General features: G+C 40.8%; 1 protein-coding gene across 1 annotated transcript in view; it reads left to right on the plus strand.

Annotated features, from left to right (window-relative positions):
* The first annotated feature begins 7969 nt into the window (after nucleotides 1-7969).
* Nucleotides 7970-22094, plus strand: part of WRNIP1 (Werner helicase interacting protein 1) — a 20113-nt gene continuing 5988 nt past the window's right edge. Inside the window, exons 1-4 of the mRNA XM_003799346.2 lie at nucleotides 7970-9060; nucleotides 11464-11655; nucleotides 12826-13067; nucleotides 20681-20910. Coding sequence (XP_003799394.1) covers nucleotides 8248-9060; nucleotides 11464-11655; nucleotides 12826-13067; nucleotides 20681-20910 — 1477 coding nt within the window. The 5' untranslated portion in view covers nucleotides 7970-8247. The remainder of the gene's footprint in view (nucleotides 9061-11463; nucleotides 11656-12825; nucleotides 13068-20680; nucleotides 20911-22094) is intronic.

Raw genomic sequence — 22094 nt, forward strand, 5'->3', positions numbered from 1 at the left:
AATATATGCTTTGCCAGTTTTGGATTTGTGTGAATGTATTTATACTGTTTGTATTATCTTGTATCTTATTTTTTTGTTTCAGTCAAAATTGTCTATTCACCATATTGTTGGGCATCGCTGTCCCTATCAGTTTTCATTATTATGGAATATTCTGTTGTATAAATATTACAAAACTTATTCATTTATTGTACTATTTTATTTTATTTTTGTTCAATAAAGTTTTATTTTTCCAAATGTATGGTTGGTTGGACTCCATTCGTGCATCTTCACCAACAGCTGGGACATCTCCACCCTTGGTATTTCTGGTGTAAATTACTTGAGCTCTGTGCTTTGAAACCAGTTTTAGAAGTTCATTACTAAGGAGCTCCTGAAGGGTGGCCCTGGCCAGGGAACCTCAAATCTTCAGTCGCTCAGAGACCACAGCTGGGATGATAAGCTTATAGTTGGGAACGTCCTTATAGATTTGTCATGTGTAGTTTTGTCAAACAAGACTAGGTTGTTGAGCTTGTCCTGAACTTTGCCTTTGGACCACTTCTTTTTGGCCTGGCCCCTAGATTTGTTCACTGGGTATTTGTCTTTCTTGGCCAACTTTCTGGCATCTTTCTTCTTCTTGTCATCTTTGGGTGACATTGCAAAGATCAGAGAGGAGCTGCCACTACCGCAGCCTAGCTAAGATGTCCTATTCTACTATTGATGGAGATTTTGGTTGTTTTTAGTTTGGGGCTGCTATTAACATTTCTGTGCATACACAATGTCCATTTAAATGGAGATACCAATTTATACTCCCACCAGCACCACAGAAATGCTCCTGTTGTTCTGTATCTTTAAGAACCTAGTTGGTCTGTAATAATATATGACTTTTTATTTAAATGCCATTTGTCAGACTACTAAAGAGTACATATTTAAGTTCTTTACTCATTTTGATTAAATTTTCCATTATTTTTCTTATCACTATGTAGGACTTTTTTCCATATTCTAAATACTGTGCTTGACTGTGCCTATAGCTCGGTGGGTAGGGGGCCAGCAACATACACCAAGGCTGTCAGGTTCAAACCTGGCCTGGGTCAGCTAAAGCAACAAGGATAACTACAACAAAAATATAGGAGGGTGTTGCGGCAGGCACCTGTAGTTCTAGCTACTTGGGAGGCTGAGGCCAGAGAATCGCTTAAGCCCAAGAGTTTGAGGTTGCTGTGAGCTACGATGCCACACTACTCTACTGAGGGTGACATAGTGAGACGCTGTCTCAATAAATAAATAAGTAAATAAATAAATAACTGTGCTTGACCGTAATGAGTGCTACAGATGCTTTTTCCCACTCTGTGCCTTATATTTTCATTATTTCTTGTGATATCCTTGGATAAATAAATGGAAGCTCTTCATTTTTACATAGTGAGATGTAATCATCCTTTCCTTTCTGGTTAGTGCTTTTTTTTTTTTTGTCCAAAATACTTTATTGGTTATCCCTTTCAAAATATTTGTTATGAGAAGAACATATAAAGAAGAAAAATCGACTTTCGTCATATAAATGGTATAGGAAAATTATCCAGTTAGTGCTTTTTTTTGTTTTTTAGAAGAAATCTTTTCTCTGTCCCTGTTGATGGTAGAGTTTTTTTTTTTTGTTTGTTTGTTTGTTTTGGTTTGGTTTACCATTAAACATAATAATGGCTGCTGGTTTGAGGCAAAAAAAAAAAAAAAAACCCACAAAACCATCATGTTAAGGAGATATCTTTAGCTATTTTACTAGAGGTTTTTCAAATTAAGTATTGAAGTAGAATTTTGTTGAATGCCTTCATATTCCACTTTATAGAGAAAGAGACCTGCTCTTTCCCATAATTTAACAATACTGTCAATCCCCCATATCCATGGGCTTTGCATTCACTGATTCAACCAATGTTGGACTGAACATTCAGGGGAGAAAAGTCCAATAAGAAATAACACAACAATTTTTAAAAAAGCCAGTATAACTATTACATAGCATTTACCTTTTATTAGGTCTTATAAGTAATCTAAAGACAATGTAAATTCTACAGAGGATATGCATCGGTTATATGCAAACATTATACCATTTCATAGCAAAGCTTTTTGGATTAAAGGGGATGGTTCTAGAACTAATCCCCCTGGGATACAAGGGACAACTGTACCTAGTATTGCAATGGAAGAAGCAAAAGTATTATTCTGACTCCAACTGGGTGTCTAGCAATACAATTCAATTCTGACTCCAAACTCCCTGGTGTTTCTGTCGGACCCCACTGGTTAAGCGCAAAGGTCTCACTTCAGAAACCAGCCACAAGACTCGAGGACCAGCTGTACTTCTGACCAACCAGCTACAAATTTAGGGGTTCCACAACACCTAAATGATGATTTGCTAGAATGACTCAAAGAATTCACTAATAGCACTATACTGAAATGATTACAGTTTCATTACAAAGAAGACACATACAGTAAGGTGTAGGAGGATGCCAGACGCAGAGCTCCCATGCCCTCTCCTCACAGAGTCTGGGCATGCCACTTCCCAGCACATCAGCATGTTCACAACCAGGAAGTCCCACTGAGCCTCTGGGTCCAAAATTTTATTGAGCTTTCTTTAGGTAGGCATAATTGATTAAATCATTGACCAAGTGATCCAACTTGATTTCCAGCCCCTTCCCTCCCCAGTGCTGGCCCCAAATTCCAACCCCTGGGGTCCACCAGAAGTTGCCTCATTAACATAATAAAGGCAGTCTTGTCACTCAGGAAATCCCAAGGGATTCTAAAGATCTGTGCCAGGAGCCTCAACACAAAGAACAGATATATTCTTTATTATACTTGAGTATCAACTGAAAAAAGTAATAAGCCTACATGGAAAAGGCCAAATAGGAAAGAATTTAATAAAAATCAAAGCATTTTTTACACATACAAGAATAAAAACCGGTAAGAAAATAGAATAATGAAATGTCTTACTTACACTAGCAAGAAAATGTACAAATTATGTTAGAATAAATTTGTTAAGAAATGTGGCATAGATTCAATAAGATACAGGGGAAAATCCAGAAAAGAAAGGAGCATGAGACTGGTTTGGGGGAGAAGAATCACCAACCAGGAAAAGAAGATGACCACAGGGCTAACTCTTAGGATGGTGACTAAAGATAGCAGGGATGTGAGTCATATGGGATTAACTAGGTGTAGATATGAGGGTGCATGATGATGCCCAGAGGTTTGATAATACTTAGAAGGCTTATAAAATATCTGGACTTAGGCCCTGAACCCAGAGGATTACAGTTGTGGTCACAGAGCAGAAGGTCTATTTGAATCACCAATAAATCCATCATCTCTTTTCTGACTCTGGGGAAGGAGCACAGAGAAGATGATTACATAGTTCAAAGTAAACTGCCAAGGCCAGTAGAAAACAAGCAAGCAGCAAGGTGTCAAAGGGGAAAATTGAAGCCTAAGTTTCTGCTTACATTGATGTCATTAACTGTGACCTTAAACTTATTTGCACTTATGCTGATTCAAAAAGGAAGTTTAAATTTGGTTAGCAGAACAAGAACAAGAGCAGCCGCAGTTTTTGAAAGGACCTTACTGGTACGGTTTATTCATTTTTCTACCATCACCATCTAGTGGAGAAAACCTTGAACATCAGAAAGAAGGAGCTAGGGTCCAGAAAAAAAAGAATAGCAGGCATTATACTAAATACTTTCACATTTATAAGTTCATTTAATTCTCACAACAGACTGTGAGGTAGATTTGGAAACTGACACTGAAAAGTTACATAGACCAAGATCACAGTGCAGTCGATTCAAACCCAGATTCTTTTTTTGTGAGATCAAGTCTTACTCTGCTGCCCAAGCTGGAGGACTGTGGAGTCAGCCTTGTTCACAGCACACTGAAACTGGGCTTAAGCAATCTTCCTGCCGTGGCCTCCTGAGTAGCTGGGACTACAGGTGCCCACCACAACGGCTGGCTAATTTTTCTATTTTTAGTAAAAATAGAGTCTCACTCTTGCTCAGGCCCATTTAGAACTCCTGAGCTCAAAGGAGCCTTCTGCCTAGACCTCCCAGAGTGCTAGGATTATAGGCTTGAGCCACCATGCCCAGCCTCAAACCCAGAGGTAAAGGTCTCCATTTTAATATCATAGTACATCTATATAGCTCAATTCTATTCATGTATATGACCCTGGAAGCAAAATATTTTGTCTTTGCTTTATATTTTTAATTTTTCTTATTTACATAATATAAATCTTTATTAGATTATAATATAATAATATATATAATATATATTATACATATATATATAATCACGGGGATAATCAATCTGGGTTTAAGGCATAAAAAGGAAATAGGACTTACACTATATAAATAAGTTTTGTATCTTTTAATTTTGACATATGACATAATGGGCATTTTCTCATGACAATACTTTTGAAAATACATATTAGGCAACAATAAAGATGAACATAGAGGCTCGGCGCCTGTAGCTCAGGTGGTTAGGGCACCAGCGACATACACCAGAGCTGGTGGGTTCAAATCCAGCCCTGGCCCACCAAACAATGACAACTACAACCAAAAAATAGCCAGGCATTATGGCAGGCACCTGTAGTCCCAGCTACTTGGGAGGCTGAGGCAAGAGAATCACTTAAGTGGGCGGTGCCTGTGGCTCAAAAGGGTAGGGCGCTGGCCCTATATACTGGAGATGGCAGGTTCAAGCCTGGCCCTGGCCAAAAAAAAAAAAAAAAGAAATATTGAAATAATTGGACATCCATATGAGGTAAGAGAATCACTTAAGCCCAAGAGTTTGAGGTTGCTGTGAGCTGTGATGCCACTGCACTCTACCCAGGGCAACTGCTTGAGACTCTCTCTCTCTCTCTCTCACACACACACACACATACACACACAAAAGATGAACATAGAATTATATCTATATGTAAGTACATCATGTAATCTCAAAATGTGTTTAAAAAGATTGGGAAAAGGTGCTAGAATACTAACAATGTTATTCATAAGTAGATTTCTTATAATAAGCACGTATTCTTTTCTAAAATGTCTAAAAAGGCATTTTAGGCCTTTCATTTATTAAAAGTAAAGAAATTCAAGAAAGTTCACAATCGTCTAGTTTGTTGTCATTCTTCTAAACTTTTTCACATGGGTTAAGGTGACTGTCCATATATTTCTGTAAATGCTAAAAATCAGTGTAGTATATTACATTTCCAAATTAGGAACATGTTTTTCAAAACCTATTTTCAAGGAAGTACTTGGATCTGTAAGGGTCCTATGATGGTCCCTCTGGGTGACAAAAATAAAAGTCTATGATGATGACGGATGGAGAAACCAAATTCTGCTAAAATATTTAAAGAGGTTTTTAGCTTGAGCCAATGTGAGTGACAGTAGCTCAAGGAAGACGGTCTAAACAGGTCTTGAGAAAGTGTGTTAAAGTCGGTCTACAGTTTGGTTTAATACATTTCAGGGAGACAAGAACTGCAAGTTAAACCACAAATCAATACACAGAGGCTACACATATCTTCAGTCAGAAAAAGTTTACAAGACATAGGTGGGTTTTTTAGTTGGCAATTGGTTGGAAAAGTTAACAGTTGGAGTCAGGGCCCTGGCACAGAGGCTCACACCTATAATCCTAGCACTCTGGTATGCGGAGGCAGTCAATTGCCTGAGCTCAGGAGTTCCACACCAGCCTGAACAAGAGACTGCGTCTCTGCTAAAAGAGTTGAAAAACCAGGAGGGCGTTGTTGCAGGCATCTGCAGCCCCAGCTACTCAGGAGGATGAGGCAAGAGTATGGTTTAAGCCCGAAGAGTTTGAGGTTGCTGTGAGCTATGATATGTCACTGCACTTTACCCAGGGTGACAGTGAGACTTTTTCTCCAGAAGAAAAAAAAGAGTTGGAGTCAGTAGAAAGGAAGGCTTGATTGAAATAAGGAGGTCTTCTGCCATGTGATGCTGCACCAGACTCAGGTTGAAAAACAAACCATATTATATCAGGTTAATAAAAAAAAAAATCCCATTTATAAGATTTTATGGTTTGTACAGTGGGCCTTCCCAAGCCCCTTAGAATTTGGGTAAGAGAAAATTAAAGATCAGATTTCAGTCTTCAGCTATCTTCTATCTTTTGCAGGATTTCAAATTATATAATGGTTAAAGAAATAAAGTTTCTTTACTTAACTCATGTCTCTTTAGCTCGGCTACTAATCTTATTTTTGTTTTTCAATTGTTGGGGATTCATTGAGGGTACAAGAAACCAAGTTACACTGATTACATTTGTTAGGTTAAAGTCCCTCTTACAACTGTGTCGTGCCCTCAAGAGGTGTGTCACAGACTGAGACCCCCCCACCCCCCCTTCCTTTCCTCCACTCCCTCCCTCCTTCTGCTCTCGCCTTCACCACCCCCTAACCCTGTACTAGGTCATTAAATATCCTCATATCAAAATTAAATACACAGGATTCATGCTTCTCCATTCTTGTGATGCTTTACTAAGAATAAATGTGTTTCACTTCCATCCAGGTTAATACAAAGGATGTAAAGTCTCCCTCTTTTCTAATGGCTAAATAGTATTCCATGATATACATACACCACAGCTTGTTAATCCATTCCTGGGTTGGTGGGCATTTACGCTGTTTCCACATTTTGGCAATTGTAAATTGAACTGCAATAAACAGTCTAGTGTCCTTATGATAAAACGATTTTTTCCCTTCTGCGTAGATGCCCAGTAATGGGATCGCAGGATCAAATGGGAGGTCTAGCTTGAGTTTTTTGAGGGTTCTCCATACTTCCTTCCAAAAACGTATTAGTTTGCAGTCCCACCAGCAGTGTGAAAGTGTTCCTTTCTCTCCACATCCATGCCAGTATCTGCAGTTTTGAGATTTTGTGATGTGGGCCATTCTTGCTGGGGTTAGTGGTATCTCAGGGTGGTTTTGATTTGCATTTCTCTAATAGTTAGGGGCAATGAGCATTTTTTCATGTTTGCTAGCCATTCGTGTGTCTTCTTTAGAGAAGTACTAATCTTATTTTTAAACCTAACTTTTCTAGTTAGAAACTACCAAAAAATCAGACTTCACTTCTTACACAATCCTAAAGTGGTTAGGGCACATATTTTGCAGCCAGTTATCAACTGAAAATATACATCCTGTACCCTTTCTTTGTATATCCTTTATCTAATTCTAGTTTTTGTACGATCACCACCTCACATGAAGAGGCACATAAAAACCCCTAGGTGCTTGTTTTGGGATAACTTCCAATGCGAAGCTCTTGGGCAGAATAAAAATTCCTCTTTGGTCAAACTTCAGAAAAGTCTTGATTTCCCCTCAATTCATTTACCTCCTCTGATTACCAAAAACATACCTTTAGGATACATTTTTTAGAAGGGGAGGTTTGCAGACCACCACACTAACGTTTTAAAGATCCCCCCCCCCACTTTATGATGTGCATTTTCTATCCGCGCCTACAACGTAATTTTAATTAAATGGTCGCTTACCGTCACTTTGTTATGGGGACTGAATGATTAAGCTCGTTTTCAATTCTCAACTATTAAATATCGGACGGGAGATAAGCATCCCTCTAAGCTCATGCTTTAGGGGAAAGGCCCTTGGTTAAACGACAAGCATATCAAAAAGGGGGTAGGTCTGCATTTACATTTCTTTGACCATTACAGAGGTGACTCTGTTTTCAGGGGCGCAGTTGTTTGTATTTTTTGTCGCTTAAGTCCTTGATCCAGTTTTCTGTTGGAGCCATTCGGAGATTTTTCCGCGCGTTGCCTTTTCCACCCCCCACGACCACACCCAGAGCCAACTCTGCTCCGTACGCCGCGCGCTGCTCAGGAATCCTCCCGGACGCCCTGTGCCCCGCTAGGGGCGCCGTTTCCGCCGCCGAGCAACTTCGCGCACGCGCACCACGCCCGTCCCCCTAGAAACCCCCTCATAAAAGCCGTTCGCGGAGCCGGAAGTGGTCTCCGGGTGATCAAGGCAATGGGCCGAAGACTACATTTCCCGACATGCCACGCGAGGCGTTGCTACGGAAGATGCAAACGGCCATGGACTACACTTCCCGACACGCCGCGCGAGGCGTTGCCAGCGGTGGGCCGAGGGCGGGTCGACGCGGGAGCTGCGGACGTGAGGCATGAGCGGCGCCCTCCCCTGGCCCGCGCGCGTCCTGCCGCCTACCCGAGCGAGGGTCGCGCGGAGCGGGGCCTAGTGGAGGGTATTGGAGGCCTTGGCGTGAACTGGGGCTGCTACGGCCTCGCCGTGGGCCGGCGAGGGCGGCGGCCGCCATGGAGGTGAGCGGGCCGGAAGACGACCCCTTCCTGTCGCAGCTGCACCAGGTGCAGTGCCCCGTGTGCCAGCAGATGATGCCCGCCGCGCACATCAACTCGCACCTGGACCGGTGTCTGCTGCTTCACCCCGCGGGACACGCGGAGACCGCGGCCGGGCCGCACCGTGCAGAGGAGCGGGCCAAGGGGCCCTCGGCCCCGGACGCCAAGAGGCGGCGGTTGTCGGAGAGCTCCGCGCTGAAGCAGCCGGCCACCCCGACGGCGGCCGAGAGCAGCGAGGGCGAGGGCGAGGAGGGCGACGACGGCGGTGAAACCGAGAGCAGGGAGAGCTACGACGCGCCGCCTACGCCTAGCGGCGCCCGCCTCATCCCCGACTTCCCGGTGGCCCGCTCCAGCAGCCCGGGGAGGAAGGGGTCTGGAAAGAGGCCGGCGGCCGCGGCCGCAGCTGCGGGCAGCGCGTCTCCGCATAGCTGGGACGAGGCTGAGGCACAGGAGGAGGAAGAGGCGGTGGGCGATGGCGACGCGGACGCGGACGGCGAGGACGACCCAGGGCACTGGGACGCGGACGCAGCCGATTCTACCGCCACCTTTGGGGCCAGCGGCGGGGGTCGCCCTCACCCCCGGGCGCTGGCGGCGGAAGAGATACGGCAGATGTTAGAGGGCAAGCCACTGGCAGACAAGATGCGTCCTGACACGCTGCAGGACTACATCGGGCAGAGCAGGGTTGTGGGGCAGGAGACTCTGTTCCGCTCGCTCTTGGAGACTAACGAAATTCCCTCCCTCATCCTGTGGGGCCCACCGGGCTGCGGCAAGGTGAGTGCCGCCATGGCCCAAGGGCTCCCTCGTAGTGATCTCAGCGGACTGGAGTCCATGTGGCTGTCAGAGTTGTGAGTGCACCAACCTGGGCTGCGGGTTGATGTCCGCAAAGAAGCCACCTGGCTCAGGATATCTAAGGGCACAGACACTGTCTGAGCAGGGGCATTGCCTGGTCCACATGTGGAGTCTGTGATGGGCGAGAAAAAGGCACAGTCCTCAGATTCTTAAGATACCTTTGTAGGTCTTTGCAAGGGAAGCTGTTAATAAATTCATAGGTTCACAAGAAGATATGGATTCTTAGATTTTGATCTACCTTTGTATTCCATTGGTAACCCCACCCCAGACTTTTTAGTGACCGAGTTCGCAGGAAAACAGCATGTTGCAAATGTTGTAGAGGAACATTTGTATGTAATGGGTTCAGCTTTGAAAAATATAATCAAATTCTTTTTATTTCTTTTGTGTTTCCTTCCTCTCCCACTAGTTGTTGGTTTAACAGACTGATTTTCATTTATTCTTAAGAATATTCATTTAACAGGACTAATATAATAACTTTTTCATCTGCAAACCATTTTCATCTAGTATTTCCATAACTTTTCTCATAATGCCTTGTATTCTGGAAATATTCATTTAACAGGACTAATATAAAAACTTTTTCATCTGCAAACCACTTTCATCTAGTATTTCCATAACTTTCTCGTAATGCCACGTATTCTGGAGAAGAAACCTGGATGGATTTTGGTACCCAGTTCTGTATACCATCGTTTGGGATTGACACAAGTCAAAAGGAGAGCAGTTAGGACTTTGTGGGGCTAGAAACCGTGGCACTGGAAGAACACTTGAGAAAAAGTGGAGCAGTTAAGTCTGGAAAAAAGAAAAAGCTAAGAAGTGCTTAAATATAGAATGCTCTTTCATCCATTAAGTGAGGGGAGAATGAGCACCAATGAGTGAAAGGCAGAATTCAGGATCAGAATGTGAAGAGCTCTTTTTGTTTTGAGATTGAGACTTCATTATACACAAGGGCTTTTAAGATTTTTCTCTTGTTTTTCTTTGTTTTTGCAGTTTTTGGCTGGGTCTGGGTTTGAACCCGCAACCTCCACTATATGGGGCTGGCACCCTACTCCTTTGAGCCACAGGCACCTCCCTTCTCCTGTGTTTCTTTCCTGCTTCATCTCCTGCAACTTAACCAAACCTCCCTTTAGTCCTGGGATGCATCTTGCTCTTTCTATGCCTTCTTTGTACTCATACTCTCCCTTTAGCCAAGAATAAATCAGATGTATTCCAAATATCATTTATGATGGTGGTGGAGTTGTTGACATTTGTCCCCACAGATTTCACTGTGACCCCATTTAGGGGATCGCACGGTAGCAATCTTAATAATTGTCTGTGAGGTCTTTACATAGGATCGTAAGAATGGATAATCAGCTGTTGATAGTCCCCAATAGGGAGAGAAAGGTCCCTAGGGAGATGACTGGGTGAGCTCTTCTCACCCACTAGATGCCAGGCAAGAGATTTTGTGGTCTCAGCTGCTCAGTGAGGTAGTTGGTGATCAGTCACAAGCTTAGGCATATCTGATTTTCTAAAAGGTGAGCAGACTGGGGTTTTGGTCAAGAAGCAGCCGTAGCATCGAATGGTGTTATACAACTTGCAGAAAATAAAGTGCCACCTTTCCATTTAGGTGTGGATTTGTCCCTTTCATTAAATAGTCTTCATTTTTTTCTTTATTTCCAATAGTAATATTAACAACAATATGTGCATGTTTATTAGGCACCCATTAAGTGCTTTCCTTGCATCTCTTTAGTTTTCTGGTAAGTACTAATGTGACTGAAGGGCTTTTGTCCATATCCTACCAGATTGGACATGTAGACAGGGCAGGTATTCATCCCAATGCTAAGTTGTCATTGGTCTCTCAACTTAAAGGTTCCTTCACTCACCTTTTTTCAGCTGCTCTGCTTCCAGTTTGAGCTGTGGTTTTGTGATCATTTCTATACCAAAGTTCTTCAGCAGCAATGCTGTCTTGGCTGGAAGAGGGAGAATAATCTTTTCTGTTTGGTGAGAGGTCACAGCTGTCACCCAGCCGCTGCTAAATCAAGACAGCCGCTCTTTACTGGGATTCCAAAGATCTTAAAGAGTCCCCAAAAAAGGAATCAAAGGAGGTTAGGGACAAAAGAGAAAAGGTCAGGATTAGCCTAAGATTTAGCTGCTTTTCTGTTTTATTTATAATACTGGTGTGTTTTGTTTGTTTATAAAAATATGTTGTGGTATTTCAGATTGTACCTGTGCTGCTAAGCATTCTTCAGAATTCAAGATGCTTGGTAGTACTGCTGGTGCTGCTTGAGGTAGAACCTAAGGGTGCTGCTTTGTGTCTGAATGGCCTTTCAAACTGTGTATCATTTTTTCTAGACCACTCTGGCTCACATCATAGCCAACAACAGCAAGAAACATAGCATAAGGTTTGTGACATTGTCTGCAACAAATGCCAAGACAAATGATGTGCGAGATGTCATAAAACAAGCTCAAAATGAAAAAAGCTTTTTCAAAAGGAAAACTATCCTTTTTATTGATGAGATTCATCGGTTCAATAAATCTCAGCAGGTATAGTAACTTCCTTCTAGCTTTTGTTCAGCATGAACATCAAATAAAGTATGTGAGATAATTTTGAGAAGTATAATGTAATATGAAGATACTGGGACTATCATCATTAACTTTTTATACGTAGAAGCATAGGCTTGTCATCCCGTCTCTTGTTGAGCCTGTTTCCCTATACTTTTTCTTAGTGTTTTTTGGTGACAAGAAATGCTTTCTCTATCAGAGAAAGGAAAGGGCTAGTATATCCCTGAGCTATATGTATCAAAAGCAGCTTTGGATCAAGTTTCTAATTTTTGGAAATTTTTAGTCTAAATATTAGGAGTCATTGTGAGAAGTTTAACCTGATTTTAATATCATTAATGTTTTTTATTTCTCCTTTATAAAGTATTACTTTTTATTTTCAAAATTCTTTTTTCTATAAGTTTAGGCTCTCATCAAGGTGAATATTACAAAATCTAAGCATTACTATTTAAATAAGTTTCTGTAACAAAAGGAAAAGAATGCTATTTTTATAAACAAAGCAATTTTTATATTGTTTCTAAAGAGACTGAAATTTTTTTCTTTTGATGTGTTTTGTTGCAACTTTTTAATCACAGAAATATTTCATAAAATCCTAAATTTTTCTAGTTTGAATCTTTTTTAATAAACAGACCCTTTAGACTTCTGACCAGATGTTAGCATTCTAGGTTTCCTGTTGGACCACTGACTCATCTTAGTTTTTCTTCCCCTCAAGATAGCATCAGGTGATTACATATTCACCAAGTTTGTTACAAAGAATAAGAATATGATTGAGTAGCTGCAGTAGAAGAGGATTCTGGAAATATTAATGTTTTTGTATTTTCTTACTCTTCTATTAAGTTCAGTCTTGTGTAGAAGATAACTTTTCTAAGTACAGAAGTCATTTATGTTGAGACTATTTTAGAATTCTACTTAGAGCTATTAGTCTATGAGTGAGAGATCAGGCTTAGACATTGGCATTCCAAAAGACGGGTTTTAGACTTAAACAGCAAGAGTTGTACTCTCCCAAATATTATATCCATATTCAGTGAATATAAAGCTGCTATTCCTGAACTCCAAAGATACAAACAAGAGAAAGGAATGGATAGCCAACTTACATAGGATTCTGCAGGTGGCTGTTGACTGGAATCACTTTCTTCTGTTTTCCTCCCATAATAGGACACTTTCCTTCCTCATGTGGAATGTGGGACAATCACTCTGATCGGAGCAACCACTGAAAACCCTTCCTTCCAGGTTAACGCTGCTCTTCTGAGCCGCTGTCGGGTGATTGTTCTTGAGAAACTTCCAGTAGAGGCAATGGTGACTATTTTAATGCGAGCGATCAACTCACTGGGAATCCACGTCCTAGACTCTAGCCGTCCCACTGACCCTCTAAGCCACAGCAGCAACAGCAGCTCTGAGTAAGTTGACAGTATACAGCTTCCTTCCTGGGGACACACACCTCCCAGAGAATCTCCTGGCAGGGGGCCAGAAAGGGCTGGGCATCAGTAATGAGAGGTTGGAGACAGAAGAAGTGCTGATTTGCCAGTAATGAAAATAAAAGAGGAGGGAAGTACTCAGTTGTACCAACAAGGATATCCCTGCCAACAACATTTCTTTTAAAATACATTTTCTTTTTCTTTTTTTTTTTAATTTCAGATTTATATGAAGGCATAGGTGATTAGGTTATATTGTTTGCGTGCGTTAGGTAAAGTTCAAGTTGTAGTTGAGCATTTTCTAGCCTCTAATGTGTATGCCTATAATTCTTCAAACTTTAATATTGCCTGGTTATTTTAGTTCTTAGGTATTTGATTTTGTGCTTAGGGTTCTATTCCCAGCCTTTTTGGATACTCAAAATCAAATTTAGTCCCATGAAAGTAAAGGAATTTTAGTATCATGAGTACTATGTGAGTTTATTAATACGTAGGATATACAAATAATCAATTTGACCTCTTGGGTCTGAGGTTTTCTTTTTTTAATATTAGAATATATTCTTCAGATGTCATTTGATCATGTGTTGACTGAAATACTGCAGTGGAACATAATCTGGTTTGATGAGAGGCTATTGCCAGCCTCCTCCTGCTGTGGAGTCCGCAGCTGCTCGTGCCTGCCCTGAGGCCAACTCCTGGAGCCACTTTTCTGTGAGGATTAGAGTACAAGGCATAGTTTTAGGCTCAGGGTTTAGGTTTCAGCAGTCTTCCCCTATGTGCCTGGCTTCTCCCATTTGCTCTTGTCTCAGATGTAGGAAGAATTCTGCCGTGCCTCATAAGACCCTTGAAAAGTTTGGCCCATGGACCACTGGGCAGAACAGACTTGCTTTATTGTGGAGTACAGTTGTGATGGGAGAGCCATTCAAACTATGGCCAAAAGCAGAGTATGGAACCTGCTGGTATCAGTCAGGAGCCATTTGTGTGCTGAGTGCTTGGCAGGGTTTCAGGGGGCTTCTGCTACCTCCTATATTATCTAGCATAGGCTGAGCATCCCAGATTCAAAATCTGAAATGCTCCAAAATCTTGAGCACCTATGTGATGTTAAAGGAAATGTTCATTGGAGCATTTTAGACTTTTGGATATGAGTTGTTTAGCTAGTAAGTCTATAATGCAAGTACAATAGAAGTTGACGGCCCAAGGGACTATAAAAAATTGGTCAATATACGGGAGTGGTAAGCATAAGGAACTAGGCCTACTGTGCTGATGCATACAGGTGGTACATTTCTATGAAAAGTAGACCTAACTTAAGGAGGTGATCAATGTACGAAGGTGATCAACTATGAAAGTTCTACTATTTTAAAATCTGAAAAAAATTAAAATTTAAGCACTTGTGGTCCCAAGCATTTCAGATAAGGGGTACCGGGATAGCTTTCCTGTAACAGAATTCTCTTCAAAACTCAAGTACCCATGTGATTAAGACAAATTGAAAGAGGAAGGGGAGAAAATCATTATCTGTGTATTGATTATTATAATGTATCTACAACTTTATATCCTGTGTTTTTACTTCTCTAGGGGAATTTTTATTGATTTCATGTCAATCAGTTTATGGGATTGAGTTCTTCAGGTATCTTCAGGTTTTTCCCTCTTTTCCCAGTTACTGCCATGCCAGAATTTAAGTAAAGTGAGGACAGTAGAACCATGCAGCTCATCTTCGTGAAAAGAATTTCTGTATTTTAAAAGATCTCTAAGTGATCTGAGGCACATTAAAGTTTGAGAGGATCTAGTGGAAGAATTAAGATTGCTTTTAGTTATAGAAACTGGTAGAAAAACGAGCCATTGATTCACTTTGTTAAGATTGCATTTCAGAGAAAACTTCTCATATCAAATAAATAATTTACTTTTTCTGCTATCACTTGTTTAGAAATGATCCCAATTATGACTTCCTTGAATTAGCTTACTTATTAGCTGTCTCATGTCCCATAACTGGGAGGGCAGGAGCTTGTCTTCCTGTTTATATCCTGACACAGCACCTAGATCATATTATGTGCTTGGGAAATGGTTAGTAAATGAATAAATCCTAGCTTTCAATATGAAAAAAGTGGCCTGCGTTCTTTTTTTAAATTAGTATAGTGCAGCATAAGGGATAATTTGTCCAGTTAACAACAGCCTTGTTCTTTAATACTGTTGCGCTTTTCACTAGCAGCAAACAAAGTGAAATTGAAGAATATTAAGCTTAGATCCATTAATCAATCTGTTTGTTAGCAGTTCTAACAGTTGGGAGATGTCATAGGTCACAGAGAGAACTCTTACATAAGTGATTTCCTAATAGAAGTACCTATACCCCAGTTGTCATGGGTAATTAAGAGTGGATTGTGTTGTCTTTTAATTGTTTATGGTAAAATTTTACTTTCAAATCTTTATTGACAGCTACATATACATCCTTGTGCACATGTATCAGATTTGGTTATCCTAATCTAACTGGAAGAAAAGACTTTTAATGCCATGTTACTACTTTTTCTCTCTAGAAAGCAGTGAGTATCTCTATTGTTGGGTCAGTTTTTGGTGCCCTAAATAGCAAGTAGAACATTTACAGAGAACTCTTAGGCTGTTGATAGCTGCATGAGAGGAGGTGAGCGGGGGTAATAGATTTGGAAGCTAAGCCAGCCACTGCTTAGATCATTCTTTATTGTGCTTGAGGAATTGGGAGCTCTGCACAGTATACACAAGTATATGATAAATTCCCATTGAAGTGAGATAAATGTTCTTTTTAGAAAATTTTTCCTCCTCTATTTATTCAATAGAAATCTAGGTCCTGCCTGTGCAAGGCATTCTGAAAAGTATGTTCCTGTTCCTTTAGAGAAGGTATAGTACCATAAAGACTAGCTGAGCAAATCAGCTCACAGTACCATGCTGTGATCAACTTGTATACAAGGGGCAGGAGGGCATAGAGAATTGACATCTGATGTGTGAATCAGATATTTCCCCTCCTAGATGAGGAGATGCCAAGTTGAGTTTCGAAGGATAATGGATAAGACTGAACATTCATTATCTATGTCATAGTTCTTTGGTTTATATATGGCAGATCAGTAATTTTCATGTATTTTGTTCTATAAAAGCTTTTTGGTTACATGATACAAACAGGAAGCATGCTGTCTGTGCACTGGGTTGATTTTATAGGCCAGGAAAAAAAATTCACAATCCACAGTATGATGAGCTTTGGCTACTGAAAGTGAAAAAACAAATGTATTTAGTCATTCTGTGCTACTTGCTGCTTTGCAGGATTATGTATTCCTAGATCATAAGACACATGCATATTTTAAAATACCTCTAAAGAATCGAGTATTTGTGGACTAGATAGAGTGCATTTTTGTATATGAAAAAGGTGAAATAAGAAGGCATAATTGTGTAGTACACCAAGTACCAAGAGTTGGCTAAATTGAAATGGCTTCTGTCCTTGTGGAAGATGTTGTGGCTTCACTCTGAGTCTGTTGCTTTTCTCTACTTATCCAGAGTGGGGAACTCTGGACAAGCTGGCCCCCAGACAAGGTGGCTATTGGATTTTTCTTTTTCTTTTTTAATGTAAAAATTTAAATTGTTTGAAATAATCTTTTCTACCACTGAATAGAAAAAAAGGTAACAGAACACCAGAGTACAAGATACTGGCCAGAATGAATTGTGAGTATAGAGTAGGTTTCAGTGATTTTTCTTTAAAAAAAAAAATGTGTTTCTTTAAAAAAATACATTAATATAGCACATTAATATAGCTTTAAATATAAGAAAAAAGCACATTAAAATGATGCCATAAAAGGACCAGTAACCAGAAACAGATCTCCTGGATCTTAGATGAGTTTCCTGTATCTGCTATAACAAATTACCATAAACTGAGTGGCTTAGAATCGCAGAACTTTATTCCTCCTGTTCTAGAAGCCAGAAGACCAAAATTAAGGTGTCAGCAGCACCATACTCCTTCCAGAGCCTCTAAGGGAAAGTCCTCCCTTCTATTATGTGGCCACTCCTGGCATTCCTTGGCTTGTGGCTGCTTCACACCACTCTGCTTCCATCCTCACATGGCTTTCTCTGTGTCCCTGTGTCTTTTTTTTTTTCCTTTCTTTTGTAAAGACATTTGCCATTTGATTTAAAGTATACCCCAAATCCAGGATAATCTTCTCTGTTTAATCCCATGGAGGCACTTGTCTTTCCAAATGACACTATACCACATACCCTCAATGCCTGTAGTGGGTTGAATAGAGACCCCAAAAGATGTTAGTCCTCATCCCTGGGACCTGGAATATGACTTTATTTGGAAATAGAGTCTTTATAGTCTTTAACTTATCTAAAGTTAAGAAAGATGACATCATCTGTTAAATGTATGTTCTCTCTTTGTGGAGAAAGTAAGTTTTGTTTTACTTCCATTCTGGCTATCATGTAAGCAGCAGAGTTGGGGCTCTACCTTGAAGATTTGCTATTCTAAGGAATTGATATTGAACAGTCTGATAAAAGTGATCCTCATCAATGGCAGTAACCATAGCAAACATTTATCGCATGTTCATGTTATGCAGGCACTACTCTAAGCATCCCAACCTTCTCCCTGTCTTATTTAATCAGTACAGCTCTGCAAAGTGTGTCTCATTGTCTTTTTTTACTAGATGAGGAAATTAAGGTACAAAAAGGTTAAGCGACATGTCCAAGACCAACTAGCTTGGGCACAATGGAGTCAGTTTTTAAGGCATGTCACTAAATATACAGCAACCTCAGTTGCTGGAAGTACCAAGTTAACAGAGGGCAGATGCTACTGGTCAGTGTTGCCATTTTGATCTTTCTCTAAGCACTTCCTTGTTTAAGAACAACTCTATCAATTTGTAACAGGGACAAAAGGGTAGCATTTGTTACCCTGACCATGAATGTTCCTTTTCCTTAGTGAAAGAGATTCACTGAGTTTGGGTTTGTAATTTAGGGAGGGAGAATTTAACTCAGCCACATATTTTCTTTTCTTCTACCATGAAATGACAGGAACTCCAGACAGAACAGTAGAACCATTTATACTTTGATCAGGAGTTTAATGATGGAGGAAATGACTCTTTTTTTCCAACCACATAAAATGCCCTTTTTCAAATCTGTTTATAAATCTATGGAACGGTGTGCTTGTTGGCTTCTCTCCTAATGCATGAACCCTGCTCCCTAACAGTATATGAGACAGATGGAAATGGGAGCAGTATAGCAGTGGGTACCATGGTATGTCCCTGTCACAAGAGCACTTTATACCTCTGAATACATACAAAGGACAAATTCATAGGAGAGAGATATATACTGAAATACTAATATTGAGGTAGTCCAGTGGTAGGTGACTTTTCTCTTTGTCTGTTTTCAAATTTAATATAATGTTCATTTCTTTAAAAAATAAATATTTGGAAGTCTGAGTAGCAAACAGTTATTTAATTGTTAAGGATATGGAACTATACTCAATATCCCGGTTTTATTTGAAAACTTAGATGTAAGGTTGGTGGCTGCACAGGTGAGTGGCTCGTAAAAGAAATTCAGCAAATAACATAGTAGCTGTTGTTATGGCTAGGTGGGAGGGAGATGGATTTTTTTTTTCTCTATACTTTTCATATAATTTTAAAAAAATGTTTCACTCTGAGATTGTGAAAAAACTGAAGTTCATTTGTGTGCAAATATTGGATGCCTATTGTCTATCAGGCACTGGGGATATACAAAGAAAGAATAAAACGTGATTCCTGTCCTTGTGGCACCCAACATTTAGTATGAAGAGAAAGAGATGTGGTCAACAAATAACCCCCGTCATGGTTCAGGATTCAGGTCGGCTCAGTCAGTTGGGATTGATTAGGGCTCTTGCTTATACTCTTTTTTCTTCCATTGTCCTCCAAGCTTTTTGTTGCTAGGCAGCTTTCCAAGGAGATGGGAGGCATTGCTTTTATTAGTTCCAAGGCAAAAATGAGACACTCAGGCAGTTTTGGTTTGCCCTGCCTCCCTCCCCCACCCAGGTATTATGCAGTAGCCAAGCGGCAAGTGTGCTGTCCCTGTTAGGCACGTCATGTGCCACGCACCCTGCTGAGGCTGGTTCTCCTTTACACATTTTCATTAGCATGTGTTCTGTTTTCTTCTAAATCATCTTCCAGAAAATTTGCTAAACAATTTCTGGCTGAGAAATAGTCCATGGACTTTATAGAATGACAGTGACATGGCCTCAGTGTGTGTTTTTTTGAGTGTAGTGGTGAGATCTCTGCTGAGAGGACGTCATCAGGAGAGAAGGACCTGGGTCTCCAGGTTACTGTGCCCAGGGCTCAGGGCCCAGGCAGTGGGCCTGTGTCTGAGGAGAGAGTCGTTTGTTACAAAGCTAAGGCCAGCTAAGTGTCTTCTGTGTGATGAGAGAACCACAATGAATAACTGGAGATTTTGGCTTTGGTAAATAAGAGAATGAGATGAGACAGTTAGATACCATCCTTTCAGTGAATGAAATGCAGATTGGTGTTAGTCAGGTTATTCACCAAGGGAAGTCACGTGAGTGGGTGTTCCGTGAGGAATTCCACATTCACCTAGCAAACAAGCTGGATTCCCTCCTTCAGAAAGGCCCTCAGCTCAGGCCAGTTAGTACCTGGGGGTGTTTTTCAAGAAGCTGGTTTGGATGGTCCTGATGGATTTATTACATACTATAGATATTTTTAGCTGAAGGTTGAAAATGACATAGGTGAACTATAACTTTGAAAAATAATATTTTGCTTCATAAATGAGCAGGTAGCAGCCCACCTAGGAATTAATAAGACCCGTCTATGTAATGGAATGTATTAGATATCTTGTCTAACTACACTAGTAATAGATAATTTTGCTGAATCAGACTTGAAAACTATCGTAGTGATGTTCTTTTTGAAGGCCCAACTTTAGAAATGTCATTGTAAATTTTAGTTGTGACATTTAAAGACAGGTTAGGTGACTTACTGAAGGTCTCATAGCCAAGTTCTAGCAAAACCTTCTGATTGTTTCCTAGGCTAGTGATGTCTCCATGACTGTGTAGGGTTTGTGTGATTAATACCCACATGAAGCAACCTAGTGCAGTTCCCAAAATGCCTATGCCGAGGTTCCAGAGACCTGTTTCTAGGTCCTGTTGTGCCCAAGGCAACTGGGCACCTGGTTGACCTTCATGACTTTTGGAGCTAATATTATGGTTTGTTGCTATCTTTTACCTGTGTGGAGAGTGGTCTGAGAACTCCCGCTGTCTCATCAGGTTGTGTGCTGCCTTTGAAACATGTTTTCCATAATGAGCATTTTTAATAAAGTTTTCACCATTTTATAGGGCAATACCAGAGAGACCACATGTCCACAGTGAATTTCCATGACATTCAGTGTCTGCTGTACATGCTTTTGTGCATGAACTTATACAACACAATACCCTTGTGACTACTAAGATCTGGTTCATTCTTAGTCTTGAAAATGCTTAACTACATTAACAGTGTGAGTTTAGAAAAAGGGGCAAATGCCTTGAACTCTTTCATTGACCTTACTGAGAAGTATGAGTTCACTAAGACATGTTGCAGGATCACAAGTTTATAACTTGAACGTGACAGTGACTAACATTGGTTGTACTTCAGGCCCTCTGTGTTCATAGAAGACAAAGCAGTAGACACTCTGGCTTACCTCAGTGATGGAGATGCCCGAGCTGGGTTGAACGGACTACAGCTGGCTGTGCTGGCCAGGCTGAGCTCCAGAAAGATGTTCTGTAAGAAGAGTGGACAAACCTATTCTCCCAGCAGAGTCCTGATCACTGAGAATGATGTAAAGGAAGGCCTGCAGCGATCCCACATTTTATATGACCGTGCAGGTGAGTAATTGAAGGTAGAAAGGGTGAAACTGTAAGGAAATAAGTGTGTGCACTCATTCTCATTTCAGCTGGGTCCAAAGCATGCCTGTGATCCTCATGTGATCTCCATGTTGGTAATAGAAGTAACCCTCCCATACGGGGCTGGCCTTTCTGAAGACAGTCATAAACAGAAGCTGCCCTGATGAGAACCAAGAGAAGTTTGGGGGTTTGAAATTGCAGGCTTTCATCCATCTAGTAAGGTAGTTAGATGTTTTCCTGTTACTCTGTGGTAGAACCCTGTAGAACACAAGCACTTTTGAAAGCTCATGCATTCAGTTGATAGTAAATAAGTCTTGTGATTATTAACAATGGCAATAGCAAGAGAACTTTGGTAATAAATCACTTATTAGTTCGAGAGTTAAAATCCTTAATTTCTAAGATCTAAAATAAGAATTAAGTTTTTTGTTTTGTTGTAACTTTTTTAAAATTTAATTTGCAGTGTGTACTTATCTGTATTTATAGAACTGCATTTACAGATACCACATTGGATACCAGCTCTTATTAAATCCATGAGCTGGCAATAATAAGCTATTAGCATAACATATTTCCATCTCTATGAAAGAAGAGGGAGATGAAGACAGCATACTGCAGTGAGGCTGGACTTCTGGTGCTTGGGCATTTGTGTTACTCTAGATGGAGTTATATTGCTGTAACTTGAATAGAATTTCCAGGCTTTTAAAAACCTCTACTGGATAAGGAAGCTGATAATTGAACATTCTAGATGTCTATGCTATGTCCTAATGACGGAGAGTTCGTACTGGTTAGAGAAAGGGTAGAGGGGTTATGACTTTGGTGCAAGGCACTAGCTCTTCATGAGTGAACATGCTCACTGCATGACCTTTAGGGGAGAGACGGAAGCTTTTCACCCTTAGTACGCCTCAGCTGATGGTAACATGGGAGTGTTAATTAGTGCTGAGGACAAATTGACACACTGAACAAACAGTCCTGTCTGCATGCCAACGTGAACGTGCCTCTCAGCAGGGCCTTCTCAGATGGTCAGCTTTCCCCTGTGCTTTTGCATGTCATGTGAATGCTTGAAAGGTAAAACATTATGCATGTAGAGCCCTACTTTACTTTTGGCCAAATACAAAAATTGGATATAAGAACAAAGGGAGGCTCCATGCCCATAGCACAGTGGTTACAGC

This window comes from Otolemur garnettii, unplaced genomic scaffold, assembly GCF_000181295.1.
Source record: "Otolemur garnettii isolate 467f Iridium unplaced genomic scaffold, OtoGar3 scaffold00149, whole genome shotgun sequence".
Lineage (NCBI taxonomy): Eukaryota > Metazoa > Chordata > Mammalia > Primates > Galagidae > Otolemur > Otolemur garnettii.